Below are 12,450 nucleotides of genomic sequence, written 5' to 3' on the forward strand. Positions count from 1 at the left end.
CGGACTGGCGACGAGCCTGCGGGCGCAAAGCATGCCGCCGGCGGCGCCTATGCTGACGATGGCAACGACGATTAACGCGCTGATGCAGGAGGCGCTCGGCGAGGGCGAAGGCGGGGCTGGGCGACAGAGCGGAGTGCATGTGGCGGGTTGGGTCAAGTCTGTGCGGCGGCAGAAGCACATTGCCTTTGTTATGATCGACGACGGAACGTGGTCCAAGCCGCTGCAGGTGGTGGTCAAGGGCGAGGCGGCGGCGGATCTGCCGGACAATCTGCAGGTGGGAGACGCAGTGCGGGCGTCGGGCGATCTGGTTGGCTCCAAGGGCGGCGGGCAGGCGTTCGAGCTTGTGGCCAAGTCGCTGGCTCCGCTGCCGGGCTCGCCGACGGCCGACTCTGGCCACGGCAAGAGCTACCCGCTGCAGAAGAAGGCCCACTCGCAGGGCTTTCTGCGGTCGCTCCCGCATCTTAGGGCGCGGACCTCGCACTTTGCGGCAACGATGCGGGTCCGGTCGCGGCTGGCGCGGGCACTGCAGGTGTCGGCCGAGGATCATCTGGGATGCATCCGGGTCCAGACCCCGGTCATTACCGCTGGCGACTGCGAGGGCGCCGGTGAGCGCTTTGCGGTGGCGCCCGAGGGCACAGCGCCTGGAGACGCTGCAGCTTTCTTTGGCGCGCCGACCTTTCTCTCGGTCTCGGGCCAGCTCGAGGCCGAGGCGCTCGGCTCGGGCCTCGGCAATGTGTACACCTTTGGCCCGACGTTCCGGGCAGAGAACTCGAACACCTCGCGGCATCTTGCCGAGTTCTGGATGCTTGAGCCAGAGTTGTACTTTATCGACTCGCTGGACACACTGCTGCACGCGGCAACAACACTGGTCACTGCGGCGGTGGGCGAGGTGCTCGACGACGCGCGGGCGGCGGCAGACCTGAGCCTGCTCGATCCGGACTTTGAGCTGCGGCTGTCGCGGTTGGTCACGCCGGGCGCGCCGTGGGCCGCCATCGAGTACACTGACGCCATTGCCGAGCTGCGGGCGGCGGTCGAGGCCGGCGCTGCCAAGTTTGCGCAGGAGCCGGTGTGGGGCATGGACCTTTCGACCGAGCACGAGCAGTTTGTGGTGGCGCGGCTCAACCCGGGCCGCCCTACGTTCATCGTCAACTACCCGGCGTCGATCAAGCCGTTCTACATGAAGGCCAACCCGCGGAAGCCAGGCATTTCCGCCGACGGCGACACCGTTGCCGCCTTTGACCTCCTTCTTCCGGACGTCGGCGAGGTGATGGGCGGCTCGATGCGCGAGGACAACGCAGAGCTTCTCGAGCGGGCCATGGTTGCCAAGAGCATGGATCCTGCGCTGTACGAGTGGTACCTCGATCTGCGGCGGTTTGGCTCGGCGCCGCACGGTGGCTTTGGCCTCGGCTTTGACCGGCTGCTGCAGTACGTGACTCGGACGCCGTCGATCCGCGACGTTGTTGCCTTTCCTCGTGGCCCGGCATACTTTGCCTCGCATCCAGTGTAGCGCACCGAGCCGCACGAGCCGCCATGCCTTACCCCCACCACCCACCCACCCCGAACCCCTCACCACACTGACACTGCTCAACTGCTGTGTTCACCATTTACATGCACATCGACCGACAGCCAGCTTACGCACAGGGAATAAATACGTGCGTGTACAAGCAAAGCTGCCAGCTAACGGCCACCTGGATGGTGTTGGTACGGCGGCCGCGGCATCATGGAGAGACCCAGCTGCTGCTGCTGGAGCTGGAGCTGGAGCTGCTGGTTGCGGGCGAGCTGCTGGCTCTGCTGCTGCTGCAGCTGCTGAATCTGCTGAGCTTGCGCCAATTGCTGCATTTGCTGCATCTGCTGGATGCGCTGCTGGACTTGCTGCAGCTGCGCGAAGCTGTCGTTGACAGCAAGGTTGTCGCCGCCGTCGCCATTATCACCATTGTCGGATGCGAGGTCATGAGGCTCGCCACCGGCAAACGTGCCGGAGGAAATGGCGGCGGGTGTCGGCATCGACGAGCTCGCCTTCCCGACGTGCGGCTGCTGCGGGTACATCGTCGACACCTGCTGCTGCATGAGCGCCGAGCTACCGGTGAGCATAGGCCCACCTGCGGAGGGTCCGCCGAACGACGACATCGCTCCGACCGACGACATGCCGAGGCTCAAGCTAGTCGGCGGCGGTTGCGGGTACGACGGGTTGTTCATCGAGAGGTACTTGATGACGCCGTCCTGGTACTGGACAACATTGCGCAGATGGGCCAGCTCCTTTTCCAGCAGCAGCCGTGAGCGCTTGCTCTCGTGCGAGTTCTCCGACGACGGGTTCGACGACGTTGATGAGCCGCCCTCGCTGCTTCCCAGAGCGGACACAGTCGGCGACGGCTTGGCGGCTGACCGCTTGCGCTTGCGCGAGCGGACCTTGTCGCGTTCAAACTTGGAGACCGAGAAGATCGGCGCGAGGTCGACATACGAGTGTCCAACGACGGCACACGTCTTCATGTCGACGTCGACATAGCCAACACGGAGGACAAACGGCAGGTTAGAGTGAAAGTGCGAGTTGCACTGAATCGACGCCGCAAAGGCGCGAACCGACCGTCCGAGGCACGAGCCAAAGACCACGGCGGGAAAAGCGATATCCTTCCCAACGTAGTGGGAAAAGACAGCTTCGGCCTTGCCTGCGCCCTCAATCGACTGGCCCTCGGATGTCTCGTCGCCGGGCAGGACTGCGTCCGACGCCAGCTCGGCCACTCGGGCAGGCAGGCCGTTGTCCCATGCGCCAACCGGATGGCCGAGATGGCGCACCTCCTGCCCGCCTTTGCGGAACTGGTGTCGGAAGAGGAGCAGCGCAAGCGGCGGGCAGCGGGCACACTTTTCCACTGGATTGCTATCAGGGTGCTCCAGCCGCCACACCAGCAGCCGCTTGACACCCTTTCTTGGCAGCTCAGAAGAGCGGACGTGAATGAACGGGAATATTACCCGCGAGCGAAGGACCTCGAGTCGGTCAAGCAAAGTACCCGACGACCGGACGCTCTGCCGGATCTGGTTCGAGAACTGCAGGCCGCGCTCGCCAGACGTTTCGCTCAAGCTCATCCGCACCTCGTTCGTTGTTGTGCCTCCGCCAGGCATGCCGGTTCCGAACCGGATCTGCAGCTTGCCATCGGCCGTGGCCCACTCAACCTTTGCGATCGACTCGTCTTCAAGTGATGATGAAGACATGCTCTCCCACTCGAGGCGACTGGAGTAGCTCGAAGTGAGACTGGGGAACGTGTTCGGATGCTGTTCGCGACAGGGAGGAGCCTCGACCGACAAAACACAAGCGAGGACCTCCGCGGCACGGTAAGCAAAATATTAGTAGCCACTCGGCGCGTCTATAAAGAGCCGCACCGATAAGGAAGTGAGGGTGAGTTGGCAGATAGGAACAGTATCATGGCCAAGTTGGATGGCTACAGAAAAAGGTCAGTGTGTCCCACCCGCGCCAGCCTCGCCGCAGTGGGCGCGTCATGCAGCATAGCAAAGCAAAGATGTAAGGGAAAAACTCCCAAACCAAGCACTCACATCCATGCCAGGCAATGCATTCCCCTCCAATTTGGACGCAGGGCGAGTGCACACGCGAAAGAAGGACGGGGGGGAGGGGGGGGGGGGCGCGAGTCAAAAAATATTGAAGCCCATCCTACAACGCCCCCCCTCCCCCGCAGTGGTGCGACCCTCCCTGCCACGCCGACCATGATAGGGGGCACGTGGCGAGCATTGAGCTGAAGCAGACATTAGCGGAGATGGCAGGGCTGCACGTTGCTTGGACTTGCACCTATACGCCATTCCACATCCCCTTCCACGGCTCAACAGCTCGTTGTCCACGCAGTGGAAGCGACAGCGGGCGAAAGGCGGAATATATATACATATTCACCAACACAACGAGACAAGGCTGCAACCAGTTACCCGCAGTCACAGCTGGTGGCGGGAGGCGGCTTGGAGCGAGCCATCACGAGCATGGCAAGCCAAAATACAAGCCGAGGAAGGGGGGGGGGGGGGGGGGGACAGGGAGGGAAGGTCAGGGCGCGGAAGAACCGGAGCTTGACGGGTGGAAAAGGGGAGGGGGAGAGCGGGCGGGGGAAGGGGGGTGGGCAAAAGGGGGGGTTTCGGGCCGGCGAAGAAGGGGCGTTGGCTCAGGTTGGCTTGGGCGGGTGAGCGGAAGCAGGTGAAGGAAGGTTATGTAGGGAGGTGGGGCAAGGAGCACAGGGAACCAGGGTACGTACAGAGAGTTGGGAAGTTCCCCAACTGCAACGCGCTACTCTAGGCAACGAGTTGAGTCTACCACGGCTTGACGTGGGTCGTGTACCCCGCCGAAGGTGCAACGTCGCTTGGCTGCCAATTGAAGTCAAAAATTGCGGAGGCGACATGCCGAAAACGGCAATTGGCAACACTCACTCAATTGGTTACGCGCTGGTGCACGTGGCTAATTCACGATATCCTCCGCATCATCTGTGTAATGACTACTCTCCGTCGTCAAAGCTCAGTAGGTGTGCGGCATGGCCCGGCGGGGGTGCCTTGCGCTTGCGGCGCTTCTTGCGCGTGCTCGCCCCACCCGTGACGCTCTGACAAGTGGTATCGCGAGAATTGGCAGTAGTTGGCTCGCTCATCTCAGCCAGGTCACGGGCGTGGTCAACGGCGTTGACTCGCTTGCGTTTGCGGCTCGACGTGGCAGATAGGACCGAGTCTTGGGCAGGTCGCGGGGCGGGCGACGGCAGCGCCGAGGCTGATGCACGCCGCGCAGACCGCGCCTCGAGCACAGCGCGCGCCTGGGCAGAAATGGGTCCGGCCGGGCGATCCTCAGTGGAGGCACCGACGGGCGAGTCATCGCCGGCGGCGGCGGCGACGACGGCAGCAATCTCGGCGGGCGAGTAGCCCTGGGCAACAAGCTCATCGAGGTTGGCAACGGCTGGCCCTTGAGTGGCGTACTTGGACGATGCAGCGGTGGTCCCGGGCCGGGCGCCCTCGCGGTCCTGCGCCTTGCGCGCCTTGGGCCCGCGCGTCATCGACGCTGCTGACGCCGTCGGATCGAGCACCACCGTCCGCGCCCGCGCCTGCCGCGGTCCGCCCGCCGCCAACTTGTCGACGCCTCCAAGAGGCGTCGGCGCTCCACCGGCAGCGCCAAACAGGGCCCCGAGCGACGACGAGTCGACGACGGCATGGCGCCCTCCGCTTCTTCCGCCGCTTCCGCCACCTGCGGCTCGCGCCTCCCGCCGCTGCGCCTCGGCGCGTGCCTTTAGCACGCTCTCGTCCTCCTTGCTACCAAGAGCCTGGGCGACGGAGCCCTGCAGAAACTTGGGCAGCGCATGGTTGTAGCGGATGGCCATGCCTCCGCCTCGCCTCCCGCCCCCACGGCCTCGTCCACCGCCACGCCCGCCGCCGCGTCCACCCCGGCCACGCGAGCCCAGCCCGTGTCGGCCCTTTGCCATGGCTATTGTGTCTGTTCGCTGTGGAAGTGAGAGTGGAGTGGTTGCGCCTGTGGCTGTGGCTATGTGCTGGGGGCGACGTGGGCATGGTTGTGGTCGGCGGACACAGCGCTTGGCAGACTCCGTGGTGGGTGCCGAGCTCGATCACCAGTCTCATGCTCAGACATGTAGGACTGATCAAGCCCTCTGCGCATTCCTCGACCATGACCAGTCATCTCGACTGAGTAGACTGGCCTAGACCGGGCTATCTGCCATGTGTAGTCCTCTTCCTTGTCGCTAGATCTAGCGATCGCGGCGGGCGGGCGGGCGGCGGGCGGGCGGGCGGCGGGCGACATGCGACGCGGCTGGGCAACCACATCCTCATGGCGAATGGATGTGTGCGATGAGCTTGAAAGCAGCGCGTGCTTGCAAATCAATGCCTATCAACCTGGTGGTAGTGTGGTAGCGCACCACATCACATCAGGTCGTGTCGGTTCATGTCGTGAGTGTGATGTGGGCCTGGCGGCCATCTCTGTGAGTGGCAATGCTTAATGTGGGCTGTGTGTATGTGAGGGGGGAGGGGGGGGGGGAGACAGTGGGGTGGCGGTCGACGGGACGGCGTGGCAGACCCGGCACAGATGGGAAGTACAGCCACGACCAGCCCCACCCACCCGCCCCCCTCGACCTCACCTGCAACCGCAACCATTCCTCTCCTGTCCTTCTGTTCTCCTGTTCCTCCTCGTCCACGACCCTCCACCGGAACCCCCCCCCCTACCCCCCCCCCCCCCCCCCCACCCTGTCTGTCCGCATACAGGTGGCTGACGCGGTCAAGACCCTCCGGGCGGCAGGTGAGACGACCGTCGAGAGTCTCATAGAGCGGCTATGTGGTAAGCTCGGCATAGCCCCGCCCGACTCGCACGAGTATGGCATCCTCTATCTGCCACAGGCTCGCTGGCTCATCGACTCGCGTACTCTGGCGGTCGAAGGCGTATTGACAGCCAGTGATGGCGGTGGTGGCGGTGGTGGCGGTGGTGGCGGTGGTGGCGGTGGCGGCGGTGGTGGCGGTGGCGGTGGCGGTCATGACGGCGCTTCCGGAAGCAGCAGAGGCTTACCGCCGCGAGGTGCTGCGCTCGAGTTTCGGCGCAGGGGCTACTTTGAGTTCTGCTTCTTTGCCATTCCCGAGCCGCCGCCGTTGGATCTGATTGTGGCATCGCGGGCGGAGCTGGCAGCCATGTCGGCCCGCACCGTCGCTCGGCTCGTCCCCAATCCGCCGCCGCAGCGGACGTCATCGCGGCTCGATCACGACGTCCTGGTCAACGAGCAGCCATCGGCGTCGCACATATGCGTTGAGTTTGCCGCAGCAACAGCCGCCTTTATCTCTGCCCGCTGGGTCGTCTCGCCCATCATCGGCGTCAAGCTCATGGCCATTCTGCTGCAGCTTCGCGCCCCGCTAGCGGCGACCGACAGCCTCACCGCGGACCGGCGTGCTGCGCTCGAGCTCGCACTCGCCTCGCCATCGCTTGCGCCGGCATACCTCCGCAAAAAGTCTGCCAATGTCGACCCGGCGGTCGTTTTCAACCTGCAGCGTTCCAAGGCCACTACGTCGCCGGACGCCCTGCGCGCCGAGTTTGTTAAGGCCATGATGTACTCGCCCGACTTTGGCGTCGAGTTCTTCCCAGTCTCCATCTACTACACCACCGAGTCGGTGGTCAACGTCACCACCCTCCGCACCCGCATCCTCGGTGTCTCGCGCAACGGCATCACCGTCCACTCGTCGCGATCGCGCAAGCAGCTCGAGGCCTACCCACTTCTCGCCATCGGCGCCGTCGAGACCCGCAACGACAAGTTTGCCATCGACGTTGGCTCCGACGCCAAGCTCGTCGGCCGCTGTGACGGCCCCGACGTCCATCGCCTTGCCGCTGCCCTCGAGTTTTACCTCGGCTGCGCCGCCCGGCTGATGGGCGACTCGCGCGCTGGTGCAAGCTCCGCTACAGCCCGCAGTCCGACTCGCGCTGGTCAGGGGCCGGCGCTGTCGTCCGCGCCGCGATCACGGCTCTCGGCTGGCCCGCTTGCTGCTGTCGAGCGTATGTCGCTCCAGTCGAGCACCGACTACCGCGACGAAGCCGTCGATGTCGTCGTCTTCTCGGTCTTTCCTTTCCGTCCGTCGCTTGGCGACGAGCTTGCCTTCTCGCCAGGCGACGCCATTGTCCTCCTTGAGTCGTTTGATGATGGGTGGGGCCTTGGCACTCTCCGCAGCGGCGTTGAGGGCATGTTCCCGCTCTCCTACACGACCCCGTCACCGCAGCTCCCGGCGTCTATCCGGACAAGGCTGCTGCGGACCGGCGCGTTTATCACAAAGCCTGCTGCCGCTCGCGCCACTGTCGGCGGGGCGGCAGCTACGTCTGCCGCCAAAGCCAAGCCGGATCGCAATCGCAACCCACATGGCAAGGCGCCGCCGCCGGCCAAGCCGGCCAAGACCAAGTCGCAGCCGCAGCCCAAGACTCAGGCGTCGCCGCTGTCGTCCACGCCGCCGGTCGTCGTTGCTTTCCGGCCCGGCCGCAAGACATCCATGATGGGCCGCGGCGTTGCAGACTCGGCGCGGGCTGCGTCTCCGGCCCTGGAGCTTTCGTCAACAGCCTCGACGTCTGTTGCGTTTCGTCGCGACCGACAGTCGTCGATCCACTTGGCTGGACGGCCGTCCGCTGCCAACTCGGTCGGCCCGCCGCCGCTATTGGGCAAAGGCCTGCAGGTACCAGCCCCCCAAAGGCACGACCAAAGCGCGGTTGCCTCGGCGCAGCGTGCCTCCGAACCGGAGCTTGCCATTCCCGAGCCGATCTCGATGTCCGAGGCCGAGCTCGACTCGGTCCTCGTGCTCATCGAGACTCGGGTCCGTGAGGATTCGGCTACCTCGGATTCGGGGCGCGGTGAGAGCGGCGGCGACGAAGCGGCGGGCCTCGACGTCAATTGGGAGCCGAGTGTGGAGCTCGCGCTCGACAGCGCGTTTGTCGACAACGATTGGGGCAACGAGCTCGCTTCATCGCCGCACACCCTCTGGGCGCCGTCTGCAGAGTCAGCTGTCTCGTTTGCCTCGCTCGACGCCGACGCTGCCCTCGCCACCGTCGAGTCGAGCTCGGTCGACGGCGCGCCCAACGACGCGCTGGCGGCGCTCGACGCGCTCATGGTCGAGTTTGACGACATCAGCAGTCTCAACTCGTTTATTTGATCAGCGCACGCACGCGCTCCACCTCTACACCAAGCTCGTTGCCCAGCGCCGCCGCCGCGCTCGCCTCCATCGCCGGTGTCACGTACTCGGCTTCGAGCGCCGCCAGCTGCGCCGCAGCCTCTGGTGCCAACCCGTCGCGCGCATCTCCAGCCGCTCCATACAACTTGATCAGCTCTGCCGGGACAGGCGCATAGCCTGGTGAAGAGTAGTGCAGCAGCACGCTCATCATGTACCCGGCGTAGAGCGTGAGCGTCAGCGAGTACAGCGCGAGACCGCACGCGAGCCGGCTGTCATCGTCGCCGCCATCAGGCACCACGTTAAAAGGCTGGCACACGGAGCCATCCTCGGCAGTACTCGGAGTGTCAGCAACAAGAAGAGGCGCCGCCGCAGCGCTCGACATCGCGCCGTGCCACAGGCCGGCGGCCACCGCGGACGCGGCGTCGACGATGGCGCCGCACGGGCCAATAAGGGCAAGGACGTCGAGCCGGGCCGGCGGGCGAAGCGCCAGCCATGGACACACCTCGGTCAAGTCGTCGACGTCGACGCCCACGCAAACTTGGCGGATATGCAACAGTGTCTGCTCAGCCACCTGGCGTGTCATGTCCCCCCAAACCTCGTCAGGGAGCTCAGCCACAAACTCGGCCACAGTCGCGCTGTGGAGGCCATACGTCCGTGCGACGCCACCACGGATCACCGCACTTGCGGCATCCAGCACATACTGCCACGGCTTGCTGTCGAACACCTTGCGCACAGCACTCTCCGCACTCTCGTCCATACCTGCTGCAAGAGCAAGTGTGGTGAGGTGGTGGTCATCCAAGCGCTGCAGAGCGCCGGGAAGCGTCGCGCGCCACAATGTCGTCGCCGCCAGGATCGACGGGCAAGACTGCCTCTCGCGAGTGCTGGAGACCCAGGTGTGGGAGGCTGTGACGGTCGAGGTCACGATGGTGCCGTACCTCAACTCGAGCTATGTCACGGCATCATGTGCGCGCGATGCCGGCATGACGTCTGCAGGCCGACGCGGCGCAGTGAGCACCAGGACCGGCACGGCCGCCGCCGTCATCGTCACACTGTGTTTGCTATTGCTAGCGTGGGTGGCGAGTACTGCCGTGGCCGCGGTCATGCCGACTCGACCGACTCGCCCGACGACGAGCTGTCGGCCATCCCGGCGTCGTTGCCCTCCTCGTCGATGCGAGCAACTTCGAGAAATACAGCCTCCAGAGACTCCATGGCCAGCTGGATGTCGTGGATGCCGAGCGACTTCTTGCGCTTCTCCAGCGCCTTGAGGAAGCGCGACATGTGCGAGAGCTGGCTGCGCGGGATCTTAAACGAGAGCTGGGCATCGTCGCGGGCCGAGGCCGGTGGCTCATCTGACTCGCTCGCGTCCGACTCGTCCAGCTCGACACCGGGCAGGCGGTCGCGGACAAACTCAGCAATGTCGCCGAGCTTGCCGGCGCGGGTGACGAGGGTGACGCGGTAGCCGGTGCCAAACTGGTTCTTGAGGCGGAGCGAGGTGCCGGCGGTGGACAGCTGGCCGCCCGACATGATGGCGATGCGGTCACCAAGGACGTCGGCCTCGTCCATGGCGTGTGTGGTGAGGATGATGACGCGCCCAGCCTTTTTGGCCTGGATGAGGTTCCAGACCTGGCGGCGCGAGACCGGGTCCATGCCGGTTGTCGGCTCGTCGAGGAGAACAATGCGCGGGTCGGCGACAAAGGCAATGGCCGTCGAGAGGCGACGGCGCATGCCGCCCGAGTACGCGCCCGATGGCAGGTCTCCGGCGGCAACGAGGTCGACGTCGGCGAGGCGAGCCTCGACCTCGTCGGCAATGTCTTCGTGAGGCACACCCTTGAGCCCAGCGTAGAGCTCGAGGTGCTCACGGCCGGTGAGCTCGCCCCAGAGGATGTCGTGCTGGGGGCAGACGCCCATGACGGCACGGATCTGGGCCATGCCGGTCACGATCGAGTGGCCAAAGATGCGGGCGTCGCCGCCGGTAGGCGCAAACAGGCCCTGCAGCATGTGGACGGTTGTCGACTTGCCGGCGCCGTTGTGGCCGAGGAGGGCGACAAGCGAGTTTTCCTCAACGTGGAACGAGAGGCCGTCGACGGCCTTGAACTCGCGCTTGCGGACCCAGCAGCATCCGCCGCGCTTCGAGTACGTCTTTGCAAGTCAAAGAGCGCGACGGCAGTCGACGATGGGAACGTCTTGTTGCGGGCCATCTCGTACTCGGCGCGGACGGTCGGATCGCGGCGGGCGTAGTAGTCGTCGCGCTCGCGAACAGCGGCCGTGGCTGCACCGGCGTCAACAGGCAGACCACGCCAGTACGAGCGGGTGAACGGAAAGTAGAACGGGCGGGAGACGCCGTAAACCGACGGCAGCACATTGTCCAGGTACCAGGTGAGGAAGCAAAAGAAGAAAAAGTCTGCAATGAGCCACTCGTAGACCGAGACAAGCGCAAAGTCGGCGTTGGAGCTACGCTCCGACCACGACATGCCGTTGTCATCGGCGTCGTCCGACTGCGCCGAGATGTCGGCAATGCCCTTGGAGAGGAGCACAAAGGGGAGGAATGAGAAGAGGACCTTGTACAGCCGGGCGGTCGACGGGGCGTACACCAGTTGCTGGAAGCCCTGCACAATGATGCCCAGCAGAAAGATGACAAAGCCGAGCGAGGTCGCCGTCCGCGAGTTGGAGACAAGCGTGGAGAGGACAAACGAAAGCGGGACCATGGCGAGCGAGAAGAGGAGAAAGAGGAAAAGTAGGTGCCAAAGTCGTTGGCGAGGAAGAACTTGAACTGGAACACCGCGCCCGCAATGACGAGGACAAGGACCGAGATCAGGTTCGACGCCGCGTTGAAGAGCAGCCACGAGAGCCAGTACGACGACGACTTGAGGCCCATGATGTTCATGCCCTCGCGAAGCTTGGCCTCCTTCTCGGCCACTACCCGCCCGAGTTGGATGACAAAGTTGAACATGAGCGCTGCAAAGAAGAATGCCGGTCCGAGCTCGCCCACCACGTCGTACGAGATGAGTTCCGGGTGCGCAAACGGGAGTAGGTCGACCCGGTACTCGAGCCCCGGGTTGCCTGACAGCTCCTCCATCAGCGCCCGCTCCACAGCAGCCTGCATCGGCAGCAGCGTGTACTCGGTCGGGTCGATGGGAAAGCCAAACGAAGTCGTTTCGGTGTAGTTGTACTGGATGGCGTAGCCGACAGTCCGCAATCCGGTCCCGGCATCAGTGGTCACGTTGAAGATGTACCCGCCCTGCGTCGAGTTGCGATTGACGTTGAGGTAGTCATCCATGGCATCCGGTGAGGCAAAGGAGCGGACTTCGCTGCTTGGAATGCTAAATCGGGACTGGATGCGGGCGACGACGGCGGGAGCAATGACGGCCTCGTTGGAGGTGTACACGAGAGAGAGACACGGGCCAGTACTGGCATCGCCTAGAATACAGCGCGGATACGACTGAAAGGGAATGCGATCAGGAGACCTCTCCACCTTGAGCAACTTGTCCAGCCGAGCATTCGCCTGCAGCGCAAACTGGAGCACAAAGAGAAGAACAACAAAGACTAGAGGCACAATGGCCTGCACCACTGTCGACCGGAGGTTCCGCTTGGCGAGGATAGCGTTCTTACGGAGAAGCAACCGCGTCTGCTGCACACGCGTAGCCACACCCTCCTTGAACGACTCCATGGTAGTATGTGTGAGGGGGGGAGGGGGGAGGGAGGAGGGGGAGGAGTGAGTACCTTTGTTGGGGGGCGGCGGTGGTGGGGCGGAGGGCGCGGGGGGAAGAGTGGCGACAGCCATGATCGGTC

At 64.5% G+C, this 12,450-nt stretch overlaps 6 protein-coding genes across 6 annotated transcripts; 2 read left to right on the forward strand and 4 right to left on the reverse strand.

Annotated features, from left to right (window-relative positions):
- The first annotated feature begins 15 nt into the window (after nucleotides 1–15).
- Nucleotides 16–1,517, forward strand: AMSG_04060 (asparaginyl-tRNA synthetase). Its single transcript, XM_013903855.1, has one exon. The coding sequence runs from the start codon at nucleotides 32–34 to the stop codon at nucleotides 1,505–1,507; it is 1,476 nt and encodes a 491-aa protein (XP_013759309.1). The 5' UTR covers nucleotides 16–31; the 3' UTR covers nucleotides 1,508–1,517.
- Nucleotides 1,518–1,677: 160 nt separating this feature from the next.
- Nucleotides 1,678–3,204, reverse strand: AMSG_04061 (uncharacterized protein; the record flags this gene model as incomplete). Its single annotated transcript, XM_013903856.1, has 1 exon — nucleotides 1,678–3,204. One exon carries the CDS (start codon nucleotides 3,202–3,204, stop codon nucleotides 1,678–1,680), a length of 1,527 nt encoding a protein of 508 aa, XP_013759310.1.
- A 1,274-nt stretch (nucleotides 3,205–4,478) lies between these two features.
- On the reverse strand, nucleotides 4,479–5,342 carry AMSG_04062 (uncharacterized protein; the record flags this gene model as incomplete). Its single annotated transcript, XM_013903857.1, has 1 exon — nucleotides 4,479–5,342. The coding sequence occupies one exon, from the start codon at nucleotides 5,340–5,342 to the stop codon at nucleotides 4,479–4,481; it is 864 nt and encodes a 287-aa protein (XP_013759311.1).
- Nucleotides 5,343–6,424: 1,082 nt separating this feature from the next.
- On the forward strand, nucleotides 6,425–8,643 carry AMSG_04063 (uncharacterized protein; the record flags this gene model as incomplete). The annotated part of the gene is made up of 2 exons (XM_013903858.1): nucleotides 6,425–6,541; nucleotides 6,580–8,643. The coding sequence occupies 2 exons, from the start codon at nucleotides 6,425–6,427 to the stop codon at nucleotides 8,641–8,643; spliced, it is 2,181 nt and encodes a 726-aa protein (XP_013759312.1).
- Nucleotides 8,644–8,667: 24 nt separating this feature from the next.
- On the reverse strand, nucleotides 8,668–9,418 carry AMSG_04064 (uncharacterized protein; the record flags this gene model as incomplete). Its single annotated transcript, XM_013903859.1, has 2 exons — nucleotides 8,668–8,677; nucleotides 8,730–9,418. 2 exons carry the CDS (start codon nucleotides 9,416–9,418, stop codon nucleotides 8,668–8,670), a joined length of 699 nt encoding a protein of 232 aa, XP_013759313.1.
- Nucleotides 9,419–9,759: 341 nt separating this feature from the next.
- On the reverse strand, nucleotides 9,760–12,328 carry AMSG_04065 (ATP-binding cassette transporter; the record flags this gene model as incomplete). Its single annotated transcript, XM_013903860.1, has 3 exons — nucleotides 9,760–10,800; nucleotides 10,824–11,267; nucleotides 11,441–12,328. 3 exons carry the CDS (start codon nucleotides 12,326–12,328, stop codon nucleotides 9,760–9,762), a joined length of 2,373 nt encoding a protein of 790 aa, XP_013759314.1.
- Nucleotides 12,329–12,450: the final 122 nt, after the last annotated feature.

Source organism: Thecamonas trahens (genome assembly GCF_000142905.1).
Source record: "Thecamonas trahens ATCC 50062 unplaced genomic scaffold supercont1.16, whole genome shotgun sequence".
In the NCBI taxonomy this organism is placed as follows: domain Eukaryota; order Apusomonadida; family Apusomonadidae; genus Thecamonas; species Thecamonas trahens.